General features: G+C 35.5%; 1 protein-coding gene across 5 annotated transcripts in view; it reads right to left on the reverse strand.

Moving 5' to 3' along the window:
• kn (EBF transcription factor knot) overlaps positions 1–18,393 on the reverse strand; it is a 114,407-nt gene that overhangs the window by 10,812 nt on the left and 85,202 nt on the right. For all 5 annotated transcript variants that reach the window (XR_004235763.2, XR_004235764.2, XM_031985255.2 and 2 more), the window contains exons 7-8: positions 4,555–4,636; positions 1,574–1,706 (exon numbers count right to left, since the gene is read on the reverse strand). Coding sequence is in view for 3 of the 5 variants with exons in the window: in XM_031985255.2 (XP_031841115.1) it covers positions 1,574–1,706; positions 4,555–4,636 (215 nt within the window). In the remaining 2 variants the exon portion in view is untranslated. The remainder of the gene's footprint in view (positions 1–1,573; positions 1,707–4,554; positions 4,637–18,393) is intronic.

Here is an 18,393-nt window from a genome sequence, read left to right on the forward strand (position 1 = left end):
ACATCTTGCCTTTGCGCAGGAAGAAAGAAAGGATGGAAGAAGACCGAGAAAAGAGAGGAGTGCGCAGTTGAGGGGTGGCCGCACGATATCAGCCGTTTGTATGCGCGGTCGACGCCAAACTTTGCTGAATTGCCCTATGACTCCTTATATCCTATCCTCCGAGCACGCCCTGTCTCGTCCTCTTACGATTCTACCCTCTACTATGGCTCTCGAGTCGTTATACCGATCTCGAAGAAACCAAGCCCGCGTTTCCTTTCCCCACCCTGTCCTTGCTTTTCATTCGGGGATTCTAACAATTCCACTACGATCAGACAACAATTTTACGCTTCACTATACTGTATTATCCTACACCGTATATTGTTATTTGAATGACTTTAAACGTTCGAAAGATAAATATTACGTATTAAAAATGAAATCATTTTATGCGACAAATTTGTAGACTAGAAGATATATGTAGTGTTCATTTAAATTACAGTCGGCGACAAAAATATTCCAACGTTATGCATGCGTAGAGACAATAAATGTTCCATAATTTGTTTGCATATTGTTAAATATTTTTAAAATTTTGATTGCCTGTATATAGCATGAATGCAATATGTTTCAATAAGTGGCAATATATGGTGTACAATTTTTGTAATAGTTGCAAAATACTTTTGTTGCTGACTGTATGTCGTCAATATGCCTGCCATTTTTCCTTACGATTGTTTTAAACAATTCTTGGTATTTATCGAATAAATTTATAAATGCTTTTGCTGATACCTCTTGCAATTTTTAATGTTTGTGATACGTTTTCTTTTTTCACAAATATGTAGTATATGAAAGTTTAACATAATTAAAATCCAACAACTGACAAGTTAATAATGTAATTTTACAATAAAATGATAGTTTCTGTAATAAAGAATGTTATATAGAATAATTTATAAAATTATAATAAAAAATCATTCATGTTAATAATAACGCGGGGCATTGTTATTTAGGTTCCAAAAGCGGAGCAAAGAATAAAATGTCCACCGTTCAAGCAACTTTAAGAGATACCGATTCTCAAAGTTCATATTAAGTGTTAAAAATGTATTTTACTCGGAATTCGTACATATTAATACTTAAAATATCAAAAATATTTAAAAATATTCTCTTTTGATGTGGCAGTTTTATAATTGTGAAATAGTCACTTTGATATCCTCCCGGTAACATCAAATTCGTTTTATAATTCATTTTATTCATTGTGGTAGCGGAATAAACGAGTTATAATAATTTAAATTCGCAATAGGTTATTCAATGCCAGTAATCATGGAAAAGTGAGGCAGACAAATGAATTGATTATAAATATTAAAGTTGTGTTGGACTGGAAACGGGACGCAGTAAAAGCATCGTTTAATACTCCATTATCCAAGTCAAGCTGCCACAATTGTGCGTTTCATTCGCAGTCACTTTTATAGCGAATATCCCGTTCCTGCTCCTGAACAATTACGTTACAGTAGTTCTTTTAATGTACATAAATTCTTGTCAGTATGACATCGCTATTTCACAATTATTTATCCACAAAGTATTTACGTATATGATTTACAATACTCACTGTTGTATTCGCCGGGATCACTAGGATCCAATCGTTTCGCTCTACGCCCATGTTTACTGTTGTTGTGAACGAACATGTTGTCCGAGACTGCCAGTAGTGGTCCCTCTACTCCTACTTGCGTGGAAATGACCACCTGTTACAGAAGATTGAAATTCATTGACGTGAGATTTCAGTCGAAAATGTGATCAGACTTTTGAATGAAATTGTACTGTCAGTCTTTAGAAATAACAATGCATGAGATAGTAACAAATATTTCGAGATACGCTCGAATAAAAATAACGATTAGAAATTTACCATCTTTTAAAAATAAATTATAATATTATGTTTTAGTATAAGTATATTATTGATAAAATAGAAAACATCATAACATTAAAATATCTTTCCATATGTGATTGACTTGTTTCCCTGTCACTTTGTCACTGTTGTTTTAAGAAGCAAAAGGTACGAGCACAATTTATGACCACTTTTTGAAATACAAAATAATATAATGTAACTATTAAAGTAGATATAAAAAATACAGAATAAGAATATAGTATACAGAATTAAGTGTGCTTTATAGAAATAACAATATATTTCTGCAGTGTCAAAAGAGACGACATTGCAACGACGGTTTCATATTTGCTTAATTATCAAAATAAAAATTTTAATTGAATCGTTCTCGAAACTTTATTGTCACACCCTGTACGTTAATCACACGAGCCTGTGTACGAGCAATACAGCCTGATTCGCTGTATCGCGTTATGTGATATTCGCCATGTATTCCGTGACTCCCGTGACTCCCCTATTTACACGTATGATAGATATTATCATACAAATGTATGAATATAATCTCATTAAGGCCGAATCTTGGAACCCAGCTAGATTGTACGACTAAGCTTAAGCATTATGATATAAAATGATTGCGCCAATTTAAGCATTTTATAATGGTGATTGCATACATAATTATATTTATTGCGTCGCGATTACGCGTGAATTTCACGTATTTCACTTTCACTTTCCCTACATTTCTCTTTGATAACGCGTAAGAAATATTTTGGTATATAAAACTTTCGGCAAATTGAAACAAGCTGTGCAGTTAACCTCAAGTTTTTTGGGTGCAAACAAGAGGACGATGATTTTCGGGAGAAAGTAGAAAGAACGTTTATAAAATCGGCCGGGAGGTTGGTAAATGCTCGAAGTTTTGTCCTTTTGCGACTTGGCAACTTTCTTGGCTAGTTGGCCGTATTACCTAGCGCGTAACGTAGTGCGAACTTACCCGGCACAAGCTTGAGTAAAACCTGACGGTCCTCCGCGAGAGAAATTTTCGAGGTAGCTAAAGCTGTGCCGCTAAAATTTTAATTCGAAACTCCGAGTAATAAGCAATTCCTAAACAAATTTGAAGGCGTGATAACAACTTAATTTTGGTTTTCCTTTACTTGGGGATCCAAGTGGAAGCATATTAACGCGGATGTGTGCGCGGCTGTGTACGCGACAAACTTTGAAAATTATACGAGAAATTTTTATTAATATTTCTTACGATATCTTTTCTTTCAAAAGTAATCAAAACTTACGAGTTTATTTATTCAAATTTTCGAATACTTTGATCAGCTTGAACACACGTCATAGGTTCATGCATTTTCACAAAAACAGTGACAAAATAAATTTGAATAAAATGTGAAATAAAACGTGAAAATTTCAATAAAATTTACTGAAACTTATTTCGAAATTCAGTAGATTATAAGTTTTAATTGTTCCATTTTAAATCGTCGTTAATTTTTGTTCGTGGAATAGATAGAGCAGAAGGAAAGGCAGAAATCACACAGTGGAAGAATGCAATAGAATAAAAGAAAGCGAAAAGACAAGGCAGAAAGTTTTTGGTAATTTATTTTTTAATTCTATCTTTTCGCCCGGACATGGGCGGAGTGGCGAGATATGGTTGTCGGTGAGTAGGAGAAACCGTAATGCGGAGATGGGGTGGAAGGGTGAACGGATATAGGGGTGGGTCGGTTGATGCCGCGCTGAGCTAATTGCCAACCCCTTGGATTACGTCTCTTGGATGGGGATCTCAACTTTCGACGATAGCCGACCGCCATCGAGAAATTGCTCGTTTCCTCGACGAACTTCTTTTCCTTTTGGAAATTAAAAAAGAATGCCTCCAAGTGGAAGGTACGCATCCGCAGACACGCTACACGGTGATACGCTAGCACGCAATTGCGGGGGACTTTCAGTGTTCTCGTCTCCGTCCGTCCGCCCCTATAATTTCCTGAATCGTGACTCGAATGACGACCGAATTTTGTATAGCAATCCTCGTTTTGACAGAATTTTAGTCTGATTTCGTCGAGAAGCAAACACGTGTCAAACTGGTATACTTGAAGAATATTGTACATAGCGTCATTCATAAATTACTGTGTCTATTTAATATTGCTATAATGTTTTATAAAATATTTCTTGTGACAGAAAAATCGGCGAGCTTAAGTGAGATTTTATAACGTAATTTGTAATTTAACATTTAGTATGTGGAAATCAAAATGGTGTGTTATGGCGAGTTACATATTGTTTAGACAATAAATGAAAATGAAAAACAAATGTTTTCATTCGCAGAAAAAGTACATTTAAATATTTTATAACAACTTTTGTATCATAATGTCTTTAAAAGAGAATCAATATTAATAAATGTAAACACAATTATGAATAAAAGTATACGTTCTGTATAAAGTTTTTATGAAAGTCTCGTAGAAATAATGGTAATACACGATGCACATATTTAATGTTTGGAAAACTTAAATGGCTATATTTCATAATGTATGGTATTGTTTAACAAAATTTAGTAAGTCACGTAAAACATGTTTTTCAAAGAAAACAAAAAATATTCAAATTTCATATTTGAATTCCAACTTTTATTTCGTATTTTCACAACATTTATTTGGAAATATGTATTTTTCGATATTTAATATGTGATATTAGATACGGTTCACTCATAAAAAATTGACGTATTAACTTACCTGGAAGCGCCTCATATCGCGTGGGTTGCCAGCATTCTTAAGGCAGTTCTGGTTGCACTTGAGAAAGAACTTAAGGAAGAATCTGAAAGCAGGGAGGACTGCAGTTAAACAGTTGACAAGGTGCTTAACGCTTTTCAACGTCGAGAACTTAATTAGAACGCGAACTTGGCCGGAAACTAAGTCTGAATATTGCATAAGCCAATCGCAAGCCCTGTTCTACTCGCCTCTATTATTCAACATTTCTCTAGATTAAACCCTCGACCACGTGTTCTTCGACCTTTAGGATCGTACGGCACTCTGCACTCCACCTACTGCGTCCATTCGCCAAAATGTCAAATACCATATTCTTCTAAAAACATTTAGCGGGTATATAATGGATTACAAAATTTCATATTAATTTTGCTGAACAGTTTTACAAGCTGGCATGTAATTCATGATCTAATTGAGAGAGACTCAATTCGTAATGGAAAATTCCATGAAACATGTAAAATAACAGTTTTCGAGAAAATTGACTTGAAATATTCCTTCGATACTTGGAACGTGAAGTCCAACAACTATAACTAATATAGTTAATGTAAGCATTCCCAATTATTTTTGTGTCTATTTAATTTTTACAAATATTGACAGTGATATGATATTAACTGCTTCCCAGTGAGAATTTTCCGCGCACAAAATTCCAACAAATTTTACATCTAATAATACCATTATAAATTACCATAACGCGTAATACGATCATAATACAACATTACAAAACATTGTCCTAGGAACACGATTAAACAAGACAAACTACTTTCATAAAAAATATTTCCATTCTTACAAGAAAAATTCTTTTTCGAAGTTACACGACCTTCTCTTTTCCAGAATCAGTTGAACGCAACACACGCCAAAAAGTAATGTTAGACAAAGGTAGGCGAAGACACGTAACAGGATTTCAGTTAAAAACTGAATGGTCTAAGTTCCATGAATTATGCAAAATGATTCATTGGGGCATTGAATTCGCGGAAATGTTTGAAGGTGTACAGTATCCGTGTTCGCATTGACAGAGGAAAAAGGAAAGAAGACAGCGTGAAAAAGACATGAGGGGAGTAAAACGCGAATAATCTCTATAGGTGGACCGAGATAGATCTAGAGAACGGAGAAACCGCGTAGGAAACAATTAGGAGGGCCGAGACGATGAAGAGGTTTGAGGGACGAAGGGGTAGTTTTCTGGGTGGCTGGTAGGCCAGTCCTCCCATGGGACGCCATTGTCATCCCCCTGCGGAGTGCGTCCATACGATCCGGGACTCCATCGAAAAATCAAACGCATACCTCCTACTAGCAACGTCCGCTTTTTTCCTTTCACGTTTGCGCGAATGGCTCGACCGAAATTGTAAGAGGAATCGTCTGTTTCTTTTTGTCGCCTCCCGCTCGTTTCGATATTTTCCCTCCGTGTCCCCCTGTTCTTGTTATTTCTCGCTTGCTTTTCGCCCCAGGAAAGTAACTAGAAGCGAAGACGTGCATAGATCACGGTTAACGCCGGTCCGTTTAATTTTACGGTCACTGACACGAATGAAATCGTTTAGATGCCACGTTATGTACACGTGGTCTATAGTCTCTATCGTTTCGCAGATTTATCTCGTGCCACGTCTCATCGACCTACGCGACATTGCCTTTTTTATTTGTCATAAAACATCGAGGAATACGGTAACCAGCACCAACGATATAAATAATGCTTACTACCGAAGAGTAACGAAGACGTTAAACCGCGTTTGAGGTACACGTAATCGTCCATAGTAATTACGATCGTGGAAACTGGTAGTTACTTATCACCCATTAGCTGAAATTTGATCGTAATGATAAACAAGGTACTCCTTGATATCTTATGTGTTTGCCTTTTTCAGGAAACTCCTTCGCTTAACGTTTTTACCGCGTTCAAGATGTCTTTGCGGATCTCTTACGAACTATCGACGTACGTTATCTGCGTACTCTAAATTGGTCGTGTAAAAATGTGTTCGAAATGGCAAGTTTAAGCTTCGCATTTAGAGGTGCACTGAAATTTTTCGGGATATCGTAACCTATAGATATCATCATCTAGTATGCACATTATCGTATATTTTACGCGACTGAACAATCTAAACGATACCGTTACCGTGAACTGCCCGAGCCCGTACAAATTGTCAACTGATTGTGAGTCGGACGAATTTGGCACGAAATCCATATAGTTCGAAAAGTGAAAGGGAAAAATGAAAACCGATCTGAATCCTCTTGTTCACGTGAAGTCCGGAAGGGAATGCTGGCGAGGTATAAAGAGGGAAGAAAGAGGAGGTGGAGGAGGCAGAGCAGAAGGGAGGATACACAGAAAGAGAAAGAGAAAGAGAACGGGAAAGAGAAAGGGAAAGAAACGTATCGATCTCCTGGTACATGGTTTTCGTATCTATCCGTATCCGAGAACTGTACTCTAGGCCCGTGTTAACGGCTGCAGTTGGCTGCCCTTAGAGCGCCGAGCGAATTTAATTTCGTTTACTCTTAGAGGACGTTAAGATCTTATCGGGATGCTGGATGGGTATTCAAAGCATTGTACTTCGGCTTATCACCGCTGTGAATCTCACTCTAAACACGATGTCTTTATCGCGCCTGAGGCGTGGAGAACGACGACGGCATCTAGTCTTCCGAAGATACGGACTTCGACGCGCTTTCGTTACTTCGGAAATACGTATAGTATTGACGAGAAAGGTAATGATCATGAAAATTAACGATAAATGTGCAAAACCGATTTCATCGTTCTATGAATATATTGGTGAATAATGGAATTTGTACAGGGAGAAGACTGTAAAGAACAGAGTTGTAACCGGTGAATTAATACATATTATGCAACACTTTGGTTAGTATTCAGTATAGACTAATGTAAACAGATATAGTTTATGATTCGCAGTTTACTAACCAATTTTATTGAAGGATTATAAGAAAGTATGCGATTAAAAAAAATAGAATTATCAAAGCAGATATGTTCAACCTATTATTAGATAAGCATTATAGGAAAATTTATTATTTGCCCATTGAAAACATTACAACGTTGTGAATTTCTATTTAAATTATTTCGTACATGTCTAAATGTACACTTCATCTTTTAATACTATTCAAACTATACAAATCGTTACGAATAATGTAAATTTTTAGTTATATCAAATTCGAAACCCTTCTTTGATATATACACGAAAAAAATAATCAGCTCTCGCTTTCCACAGAACTTCTTGAGAATCTGAACTACTTGATGTTTAAGAAAATTATATTTACAGTAAGAAAAAGTATAACATATTTTATAATAAAATAGACATCAATTTTTCATAAGGATTTTCTATTCTATTTTAGTCATACTTTTATGATTGTAGAAGATGTATTCTGAAAAAGTACTCCTTTCTCCAACTACTACTGTATGTCTTTAAAAATTAATTCATAACGAGAAAAGCTAGACAGATACTATGTTAAAAAATGCTTTCGATGGATGAAAGATAATATGTATGTATATTTAATTTAGTATCTAGTAATAAAATCGACCATCGAATATAAACAATGTTCAGCCTTTAATATTACTAATATTTTCTAGTTGAAAGAGCAGTAGAAATTATTGAGCATGTCATTTAATATCATTCGCTATAGAAAGAAAGAAGTGTAAACGGGGAAAGTAGGACATTTTTAGAATGTGCTATAATTATCTATTTTGTGAATTATATACATATTTGATATACACAAAGAGGAATTTATTCATTTATCTCAACATATATTATTATGTTGCAAAGCTGATGGATAAAATTTTGTAAACATATTTCGTAATTTATAAAACATTCACCTTTACTGTTCATCACTGGTTTGTAAAGGGTAAATGAGTCTTTCTACTCAATTATATTCGATGAAATTCTTAAAAACATAAGAGCATAAATTAATAAAATTCAAATGAAATTTTGGTATTGCGGCTATTAAGGCTAGGAGATTCCTGTTCAAAATTGGGCTATGTTACATTAATCATTTTACAAATAGGAGTAAATGTACCTATTACGAAACGCTCAATTCCAAAGTCTGAGAAAAGTATTTAAATATGAAACATAAATTTTAAGAAGGAGTTATTAAAGAACAATTGTAATAGGAATTGTAAAAAAACTATGTAATTAAAGTCATGTAAGATTTTCTTTACAAACGAAAAAGTAATCCTGATCGCATGAGTCGATATAACAGAAAACAACTGTGACAGAGGTTTCTTCATTGAATGAGATCTGCTCACAGTAGAGACTAATGATTCGCGATGTCCTGTGTCTTACATCTTGTATTTAAGTTTCTTTGATCTCCTTTTCTTTTCCCATTTTAGAAACGTTCCTTTCCACTCCATCCTGTGAGTATTGGCTGTTAGAGCCTAATGGATTGCGTTACTGACTGATTCAAATGCGAACTGGATTTCATTCCAAGCTTGATGGGGCGACAGTGTCGACAATGTAGTAACGCGAACACGAGCAAGAAGGGTGGAATGGCTAGTTTCTTACAGGGGCTCAAACTCGATTTCGATCATCTATTAGATTTTTCTCCTTCGCCGATGCCTTCCGCGAGCTTCCACCACTTTTCACGATAGAATCTATTCCGGATCGTCGCACGAAACAGCTGGTAGGTGAATTTTACATGGCTGAAACATTCGATCGAGTTAAAGATCGCTCGACTCAACGACGAGGATTGATACGCTTTATCGTGGCAAAACTAATTTGTAAACTATTTTTATATACTCTTTACAAACTTACTTTATTCAAAATATGCGCATTAAACATATCGATCTTGAGAACCATTTAAATTGTCTACTAGATGAATTACAATTTTTCATACTGAAGTTAGTACGTTCTTTATTGAATTTGATAATTATTTCTTGAATGCAAAAATACATTATAATTTTCTTTAGAAGAGTCACTTATTATTAGATACTTTGCGAAAAGGAGACAAAACAATGAACAGATTTTCCATGGAAATGCTTCAAGAATCATTTAACAGTTCGGTATTGGGATATTTCTCGCGCGCCTTACATCTGTTTTATTCTGTTTGAACTTGATTTAAAGAAACACACATTGTTTGATGTTTATGCACTAAAAAATTAAGAAAAAGGAAATTCCGACAAAAATGGGTTAAAAAGATATTTATTATTGCGAGAAGGTCATTTTACAGTCATGTCAAGTCTCCGACCATCGAACATCAGTATGCTTCGGACTGTAATATGAGTCTTCCGGCAGAAATGTGTTAACTTGACTTCGATTTATTCGTACGTGAAATCGTCATTGGTACGAGTGTACATACGGAAACAGCGCAGTAATTAAAGCGTTTTATGGACGAATTCATTCGACAGATCGATTGATTCCAGCCAGATTGGCCTTCGTTCGGTTGCTAACGAATTGACACGGAATAAAATATACAGAAGCCGACCAATTGAGAAATCATTTCCAACCTACCTTCCGATAGTAACATACCTTTCCGTTGCCTGGGATAAAATGAAAATAAAACGAAGTATCGTGCAGCGGAAAGCGGAGGATTGTATGTGATGGGGGAAGGGGAGACGGGCCAGGAACGGCATGTAGCGGGAAATGTGCACCGTACGCTGTTTCCAGTTTCACAGTGTACAACTTCCCAACGTTGGGATGGATAAACGAACGAACCAGAAAAAATGAACGACGTCGATAGAAAAACGCTAAATATTGAAGGCTCGCCAAGAGAGAGAAAGACCGAACGCCGAGGGAGAAGAGAAAACGCCGTGTAAACAGTCGAAAATGAATTTAATCAAACCTTGCAAGTGAATCATAGATTCCTACGCAGCGGTTTGTTAATGTTTCCTGCCTACCAATTAGCGATTTTCCTCGACGTGTTGGTACAGATGCTCACCCTTCCGCGCAAACAACTCCTACCCAAAAATTGTTCGCCGATCGGAGATCAAATGGCGGATCCTTCTTTTTTCGGTTAATTTTATAAATAAATCGCGATTAATTTACAATTAAATTGAAAAATTCGACATGACGAAAAAAAATAACGTAATCAATTTTTCTTTGCGTTGTTTGATTATTAACACATTTCCCCAGTATGCCAATTTAAATTTGCAAGATATAAATTTCTTTTCTCGACCCTTTATATATTCTCAAAGCGCAGGAGAGCAGCAAGTCACAAATAAATACCTTCCGATGTAGTAAATATATTTCGAGCGGGAGTGAATGGATATAGGGAGCTTACTCGGGGACTTACGCGTAATAGTTCCAAATAGGGTAGCGTTACACGTATCAGAAATCCATTTTCTCCTGCGTCGGAAAATCTTTAATCATGTTTTCGGCTTCCAATGTACACCCCCTTTTTGCCACTGTGAAGAAGGTTCTATAACGTGGCGAAATTTTACCATAGAATTTTTCCGACTACCGTGCGTCATTCTTTCAATATAACTTCAAATCAGATGTAAAGTTAATGTACGTATTTAAACCAATGAATATTTTTTCACTGTATGTTACTAAAATATTCATACAAGGTACAGGAAGTTTTCAATAAATCGATAGTAAAAATCTATTTCTCATTGTTTTAATTATATTTATTTCAACGTCAAATTTACTTTCAAAAGTAGAGCGTTAATATCACAATAATAAAAGAAAGTATTAAATAAACAACAATATGTGAATGAAAATAAGTTTGTCGTAACAACGGAGCTCAGTTTTGTCGAAATAAATTTTCATTTAAATAAAATTTTTGCTTTATTTGTTATTTATTGTGTTCTGTACATACTTGTTAAATATGAAAAATGGTATTTTTATTTATTTTTATTTATTTATACTTTTGCATTCTTCTCATTTGCAATAATAAGATACTTGTCGAACGAACTGTTTAGAAATTATTTATTTCTCAGAAAAGATTTGCTAATTCATTTGTGTACGCCTGCATTGTTAGACATATTTACTTATTATATTCATCTCAGTAACTAGTCTTCATTATTTTTCATTTTCATTCGAAATAATAGGCGCCTAAGCTTGCTTAAGAGCTAATGACGGAGATTTTCTTTGGCCATAGTACGCTTAAGTCTCAGCGGAGCATCTTAGTCAGTAAGGAATTCCGTCTATTCAGTGGAATTGTAGGCGTGTCCGATAGTGTACTAATCACATATCTAAAGGACAAACCCTTACTCAGCAGTCGTATTAACAATTTATCTCGCTAATAGATATCCCCTGGGCATGTCTTCATTAAGCTCATTGTTATTAGGTTCTAAGAGAATTCATGATTCCACTATAGACGAGATTAAAACTTCATTTAGAACTGATTTCATGATCTTAACAGAAAATATCTTACGAAGATGCCAATACAGAAATGCAACATTAAATGATTATTATTTATCAAAAACATCAGTTTATGTGCACGAATCTATCGATGATATTAAAGTAATGAGAGAAACGTCGGACCCTTGCTCGTGCAGAGGACTTTAAGGCAGTATCTTCGCCTACCAACGTTAACGGGCACCTACACAAGAAAATGCAGCCTGTGTACTGGGATCTGAGCTTTCTTTCGCGGAAGATACAGCCGTATACCCTTCGATCGGATGTATTATTTTAGTAAGAAAACGCCCGGGAGTAATCGCAAGTGCATAATGCAGACGCGCAGGACGTCAATTAGTAAGAATGTATACTGAGGTCCGTAAGGTATAGGAAACCACCTAGAGCTGTATACCTTGCATACACCTTAACTGGGGTTAGTAAGGGGTTAGCAAGGTATCAGGGGATGCTTAATGTTTAACTAGCCTCCATTACGCCTCCTGCACCGGTCTTCTTGAAACCCCCTCCCCTCTGTACCGCCGTCATCCAGCATCTACCGTTGACTCGTTCCTTCGGATCTTCTTTGCAAGAAATATTATAGATAGGAAACAGCTAAGAAGGATTGCATCTAAGTTATCCACTAATTCAGAAAATTATTTTCCACTTGTAAAGCGCTAGGTAAGGTGAGACTCCTCTACGATTCATTATTTAACGTCTCTGTCACGTATATTCGATTACAATTTCGTTCTCATGTTTTTCTTACATTATTATATAAATTGTCTAGCCTAAATGAAGAGTCTTTTTTAAATTTATTTAATATTATTTCTCCTTAGAATAATTTATTTTTTTAAAAATTGATGTTATGGTTGAACAATTCCAAAGTAATTCATTATATTTGTAACAATGTGTCTGATCACATAATATTCTTATATTTTTAATATACTTTTAATTATAATCACCTAATCTACGATGCGTGTGTATGTGCATTTAACACGGGTGCTCGAGGTTCAAATAGATCCCGTTTCAAAAGCAGTATTTTAGAGGTGAACCTAGGGCGAAACGAGCATTAATTTAATTTCCATAAAAGTCAACATTTCGGACAAGTTGAGAAAATAATGTGACGTGTGAGCAGCGCCGGTTGCCTGTCCTTATAATATCGTTGTTTAATTTCCTCTTACCGGAATGTGGACGTAAATAGGAGCCGGGCCGGGAGAGCAAGTAGAACAAATTTACGTGTGAGCAGACAAGAAGCTATGAATGTTCTTCAGGCCTGTCGTCGCCCTTTTTCTACGCGAAAAATTTAGGAACGCTCTCGGAAAATCGACGGTAGCATTAGAAGCGTTGAAATTGGTTTTAAACAACTTCTACCGTTTGCAAACTGTGAAATTTTTAGCTTAAGAGCATACCGAAACGCGCTGGTAAAAAGTGTTCTCATTTAAATGTTTCCATAAAATCGGATAGATGTTAGTAGTCCGTTAATCGTGATTTTCGTGTCCGAATGTATTTTATATCGAAACGGACGTTACCATGTTTACAAAAGGAAATCAGGCGCTCGGCAATGTGTAAAGTGGATAACTTAACTGAATTCCCGTTAGCAGAGAGAGTTCCGTTTACCTAAGTCCTAAGATGTTAGAAGTTAAGGCTATTCGGCAGGCATCCATGCCAAGGTCCTACATAATTCATATGTAAGTAATACGTCTTAGTAGCTAGCATATCCTGAGCTAACGTACCCTGTCGTGGGCTTCAGGTTGTGTAGCCCTTCTCCCTCCCCCTCCTTCTGCGATTCACAGTCCCCTCGTCACGACAGCGAGATATCCCTAATGGCAGTCTATCATATTAGCTACAAGACGGCTTGAGAGGTCGGCTGCTATAACTAGATTTGCTCTACACCTACGACACAACAACTAATGATTTACCATCTATCACATTATTACTATTAACTAACCTGTATGTTAATATCAAACGCGTTATCCAGTTGAAAATGTTCATTTCGTATGAATGAAAGATATCAACATGTATCGTCATTTCTGTTATCTACCGAATAATGAAGTTACAGATAATGTCAGACGTATACACGATGATTGGAAAAAATGTTACAATAATTTAGATGTGTGTATTTATTATTGATTATACGCCTATTACTATTGATGTCTTTTTCTTAATATTTGTTAATATTTTTTGTAAATAATCAATTTGTTTAATATTGATAGTTACTGAAAAACTGTTTCATGGAACCATATTAGTTCGGACTCCGTAGGATATATATACTCCTAGGCATATTACTTTATGGGTGAAAGTTAATATAAAGTGGTTTACCTACTAATATACCTAATAATAATAAAAATGTTCAAGATTTTTGTAAATATAAGCGTGAAATTTGAAATCTGTTCAACTAACAAGTTCTACAACTTCTATAAGTTCAAACATTGTCCTGCAAATGTAGGTCAGCAAAATGAATTTTAGAAAAGATAGATATTTGTAAGAAACATCTATAATACATAGCATACCTCTACTCAATAATATGTATAATACGATTTATATAAACTTGATTTTAACATACAATTAAATTGATAGATAATATAAAATTAAAAAACAATTAGTTTCCCACAGGTTATATACTATCATATTTCATACGGAATCAATTTCAATAGATAAATGAAATAAGTAAGAACCTACAAGCATTTAAATTGTGCAGACACCTTTTCCTCGTTACATCAATACTGTATATCAGAATAAAAAAAGGAATACAAAACTTTAGAATCACGTGGAACAAACCGGAAAATAAACACAATAAGCCAACAAAGATCGAAAATCAACTTTTTCCAAAGTAAAGCATTTTTCTGTTTTCAAAAATGTTTAGAACTCAGACACAAGTATAACGATTAGACAAACAACATGAGACACATTGAAACACTAATTTATATAAATTACAAATGTAAATACAACAAAGTATATTCATTAAATATTTATCATTTTTAAAGCATTTTTTCTATTGTTATTTCAAATGTTTTTCCGATGTTATTTCCAATCGATCATTCTAAAGCTAAAGAATACAACTGTGCTATCCTTTTTCCTATAAGTTTCCCAACTTTATTAAAAGAAGAATGTTCGACACAGAACCTACGTTTCAAAAACAATAATAAAATATGATCAGTCATGATAGCTGTAAAAATATTAAAAAGCTTAGAAACAACGGTTAATTACAACTACTTCAATTTCCACATTCATGTTATAAAAAAATAAGAAAAAAATCTAATAAAAGAACGCTAACTTCCGGATCTAAAATGCCCCACTAACTACCATGCAAGTGTCAAGTAGCACAAATGATCTTTGTACTATTCTGTCCATATACAAGCGAACCGCTTTATGATATTGGTTTATTCCCTTATAACAATAAAAATTCAACAATTATTTAAAAAACTTATGTACATATTTCAACAATAATAATTTAACAGTTTGAAACAAGCAATACCACTCGCGTATAATTTTTTACGTTTTGGACATATGTAAGTGTCCGAGTGTTTCGACCAGGTAGAGAGGTACGTGGAAATTGTTGAATTATGTCGTGATGCCTTAGGCGTCCTCTTGCCGAGCAAGGCACGAGTCATTTCCATAAACGCATCAGAACCTCCACCGACATAAACTAACTTAACACTGACGATTCATACGCGGTGGTGCGAGTGTGTCCGCGATTTATTAATGTCTGCATTTAGATATGGAGCCCCCTGAGGGTTCAGTGGGGACGGTTAGGACCCTCTCAAGTTCCGCTGTCAAATATCGACAAAAACGGCCGTAAGTCGCGCATGCTCCAGCACACGTGTTTCTTACCAAAGGCAGAAATGTTACGGGCATCAAAACATCCTGTTTCATATTACTTTCGGGGAAAGTTCGATATACACGCATTTACTCGGATTGTAATTTGTAACGAGCTGTAACACGAATAAGATATTTATAGAATTCTTAAAACGTGGTTGAAAGGATAATTTACAATTACTGTAAACTAAGTAAGTCAGTTACGTAAAATAGTGTCGCTGTAGCGTTGGTTGTATTAATTAGTACTAACTTTAGAATTTTAAAGAAACTGGTAACAAAACTTAACCCTCAATGATGCGGAAGTATTTTAAGTTTGCATACCGTTTTAGATAGAATACACTGCTAACAAATGAAAATAAATTAACTACAAAAGATTGATGTAGTATTAAATAAGAATATAATAACAATAACAATGATGAAAATAATAAAATGTTTCTTCGCCGGAATATATGAAGTATTAGACTTAATAAATAAAAGTACTATGTCGCGTACATTGCGACATTGATCCATTAAGGGTTAAAATGTAAATTATCGTTACTTAACCTCTTGCCTTATAATAACACGTCAGACTCGAGGTGAAGATTTTAAACAGAATTTCACAAACACACATATTACTCAATTGAAATCAAATTAAATATTATTCCTCTGTTATCAATTATTACACTGTAGAACAAACATAGACATAGAACATACCTAGAATTTCTCTCTTTTCTTCAATAAATTATTAATGACAAAGTAGACGATCATAGTTTAGAAGTAAATCCTAGGGCAAGGGGTTACAAAGATCAAAATTGACAATAATTTATATTTTATCATTTTTCACGAAATCAAACTTGCTAACTTCAACTTTATTAGCCATTATCCATAGTACCTTTATACAGTACTACCAATAAAAGTACTAAATATTTCCATTTACTCGATCCACACGGCACTCACTTCCAGTGAAATGAAAATTGAAGTAAAAACTTGTTTGACGACCAATTATCTAGATCGCGATACACACGCGTGCGTAAGTAAAAAATATTACACCATGCGGAACACGAGATATTGTTACGAACGCGAAACCAATTTGAATTCAGTGAGGCTTCAAAATTCATTGATAGCAAACGATTCAGCGATGCGAGTCCGTGTGTACGGTAACAAAGTGCTGCAAGTTTATCGGAAGCCCGCTTAATCCTAACTAACCTTGTTGCACGATCATGGAGTTTGTCGTCGAAACAGAAGGGGGTTAAAATGTGATTTTAATATTCGCGGCTCCTTTGAGGAAACTCGTGACTCTTCCTTAACAGGCTTACGGAGGGTACCCCTAAACCTTGCCTACTCTATCCCGTGAGAACGGCATCCCGCTTTGAAGAGCACACCTAGTTTGAAACTCGGAAAAATCTGCAATTCCGCTTCGCTTGTGAACTTCTCTTTACCCTCTTTCCTTCTTTAACAGTCGTCCGTTATGTTCTTATTGTATCTGCACTCGTAATCTATGTACACATATATGTACCCATGCCTTTAAAACAAAGATTTCTTCCAAATTCCCCTGGAATAACGAGAATTCTTTTCATTCGCGTAGAATGAGGATTTATTCGTGCATCTGACTGCATTCTTCCATTTCTTGAAAATAAATATAGTCCGTTTTCTATAACTCCATACCATCGAAGTCGAGCGACAATAAGGTAAGAGTAAGACTAGACGTCATCTTTATTGATCTTCATATAAGAAACATAAAACTAAGTTCTTTTTAATACTTTCAGCTACTTTGTAATCTTCGTTCAAGACTATTTTAACCCTTAAGAACTATTATGGTTGTAGTTTTATTTCACGCGAATTTTGTTGACCTTATTAAAAAAGCCCGATGACTGGTGTTGATATTAATTCTTGAATTATTCATATTGGCTATAGCTATAATGTCAACAGTATTATGGAAGGAATCAATTCTTTCGCATAGTTCGATATGAACATAACAATAATAACGATTACGTAATTTCTTTTATGGGATAAAGTGGATATATTGTATAGAAATTTTGCGGATCACGTAAATCCTATAACATATTCATAAGGTTAAAGGGACAAAATCTGACGGGAATGAGGTTGAACTCATTTTTCTTAGATATTCAAACAACGCTGTGTTTTCTGTAGACAATACTTTGCCACGTTTCCTCGAGAGCAAGACCGAACGAACGGTTTTACGTGTTCTCCCATCAAGATCGCATGCGGCGGGTGCGAAGGAATTTCAAAAAGAGGGACAGGATGAGGCGACTAAATGACAGGAAGGAAGACTTGTAGGTTATCGTCGACAGAAAAGTTTGGAAAGTTAGTAGTCGCCATGCTAGCAGGACATAGAAGCACGCAGGACATGACGCCGTGGCGGGCCGTACAGGGGTTGCCATGGTGATCTCATGGGGAGGGCATTCGCCCTCTCTCACCCTCACCGGGAGAAGATAATGCCGCCTGCCTGCCTGGTTGCCTTTCTACCGATGTTGCTACCAACTGCCGCGATATCAGAAGCCTTGGCAATAAAGCAAACGTCTATGTTGGTACGGAAGTTTACGAGAGACCCGGTTTTCGAGATGCGCAATTACGAGGCGACAACCTACTCGATATTTTGCTTTTGTGTCAGAGACCGACTTTCTTCTCACGACTTCGCTTCCAAGAAATCACTTTGTAACGCATGACAAACGCGAACTCGAGATAAATGAAGCTTGATCCAAAGTTGCAATTTATACTGAAAGGGGTGCAATTTCAACTGACCGTC

Source organism: Nomia melanderi, chromosome 2 (genome assembly GCF_051020985.1).
Source record: "Nomia melanderi isolate GNS246 chromosome 2, iyNomMela1, whole genome shotgun sequence".
Taxonomy (NCBI): domain Eukaryota; kingdom Metazoa; phylum Arthropoda; class Insecta; order Hymenoptera; family Halictidae; genus Nomia; species Nomia melanderi.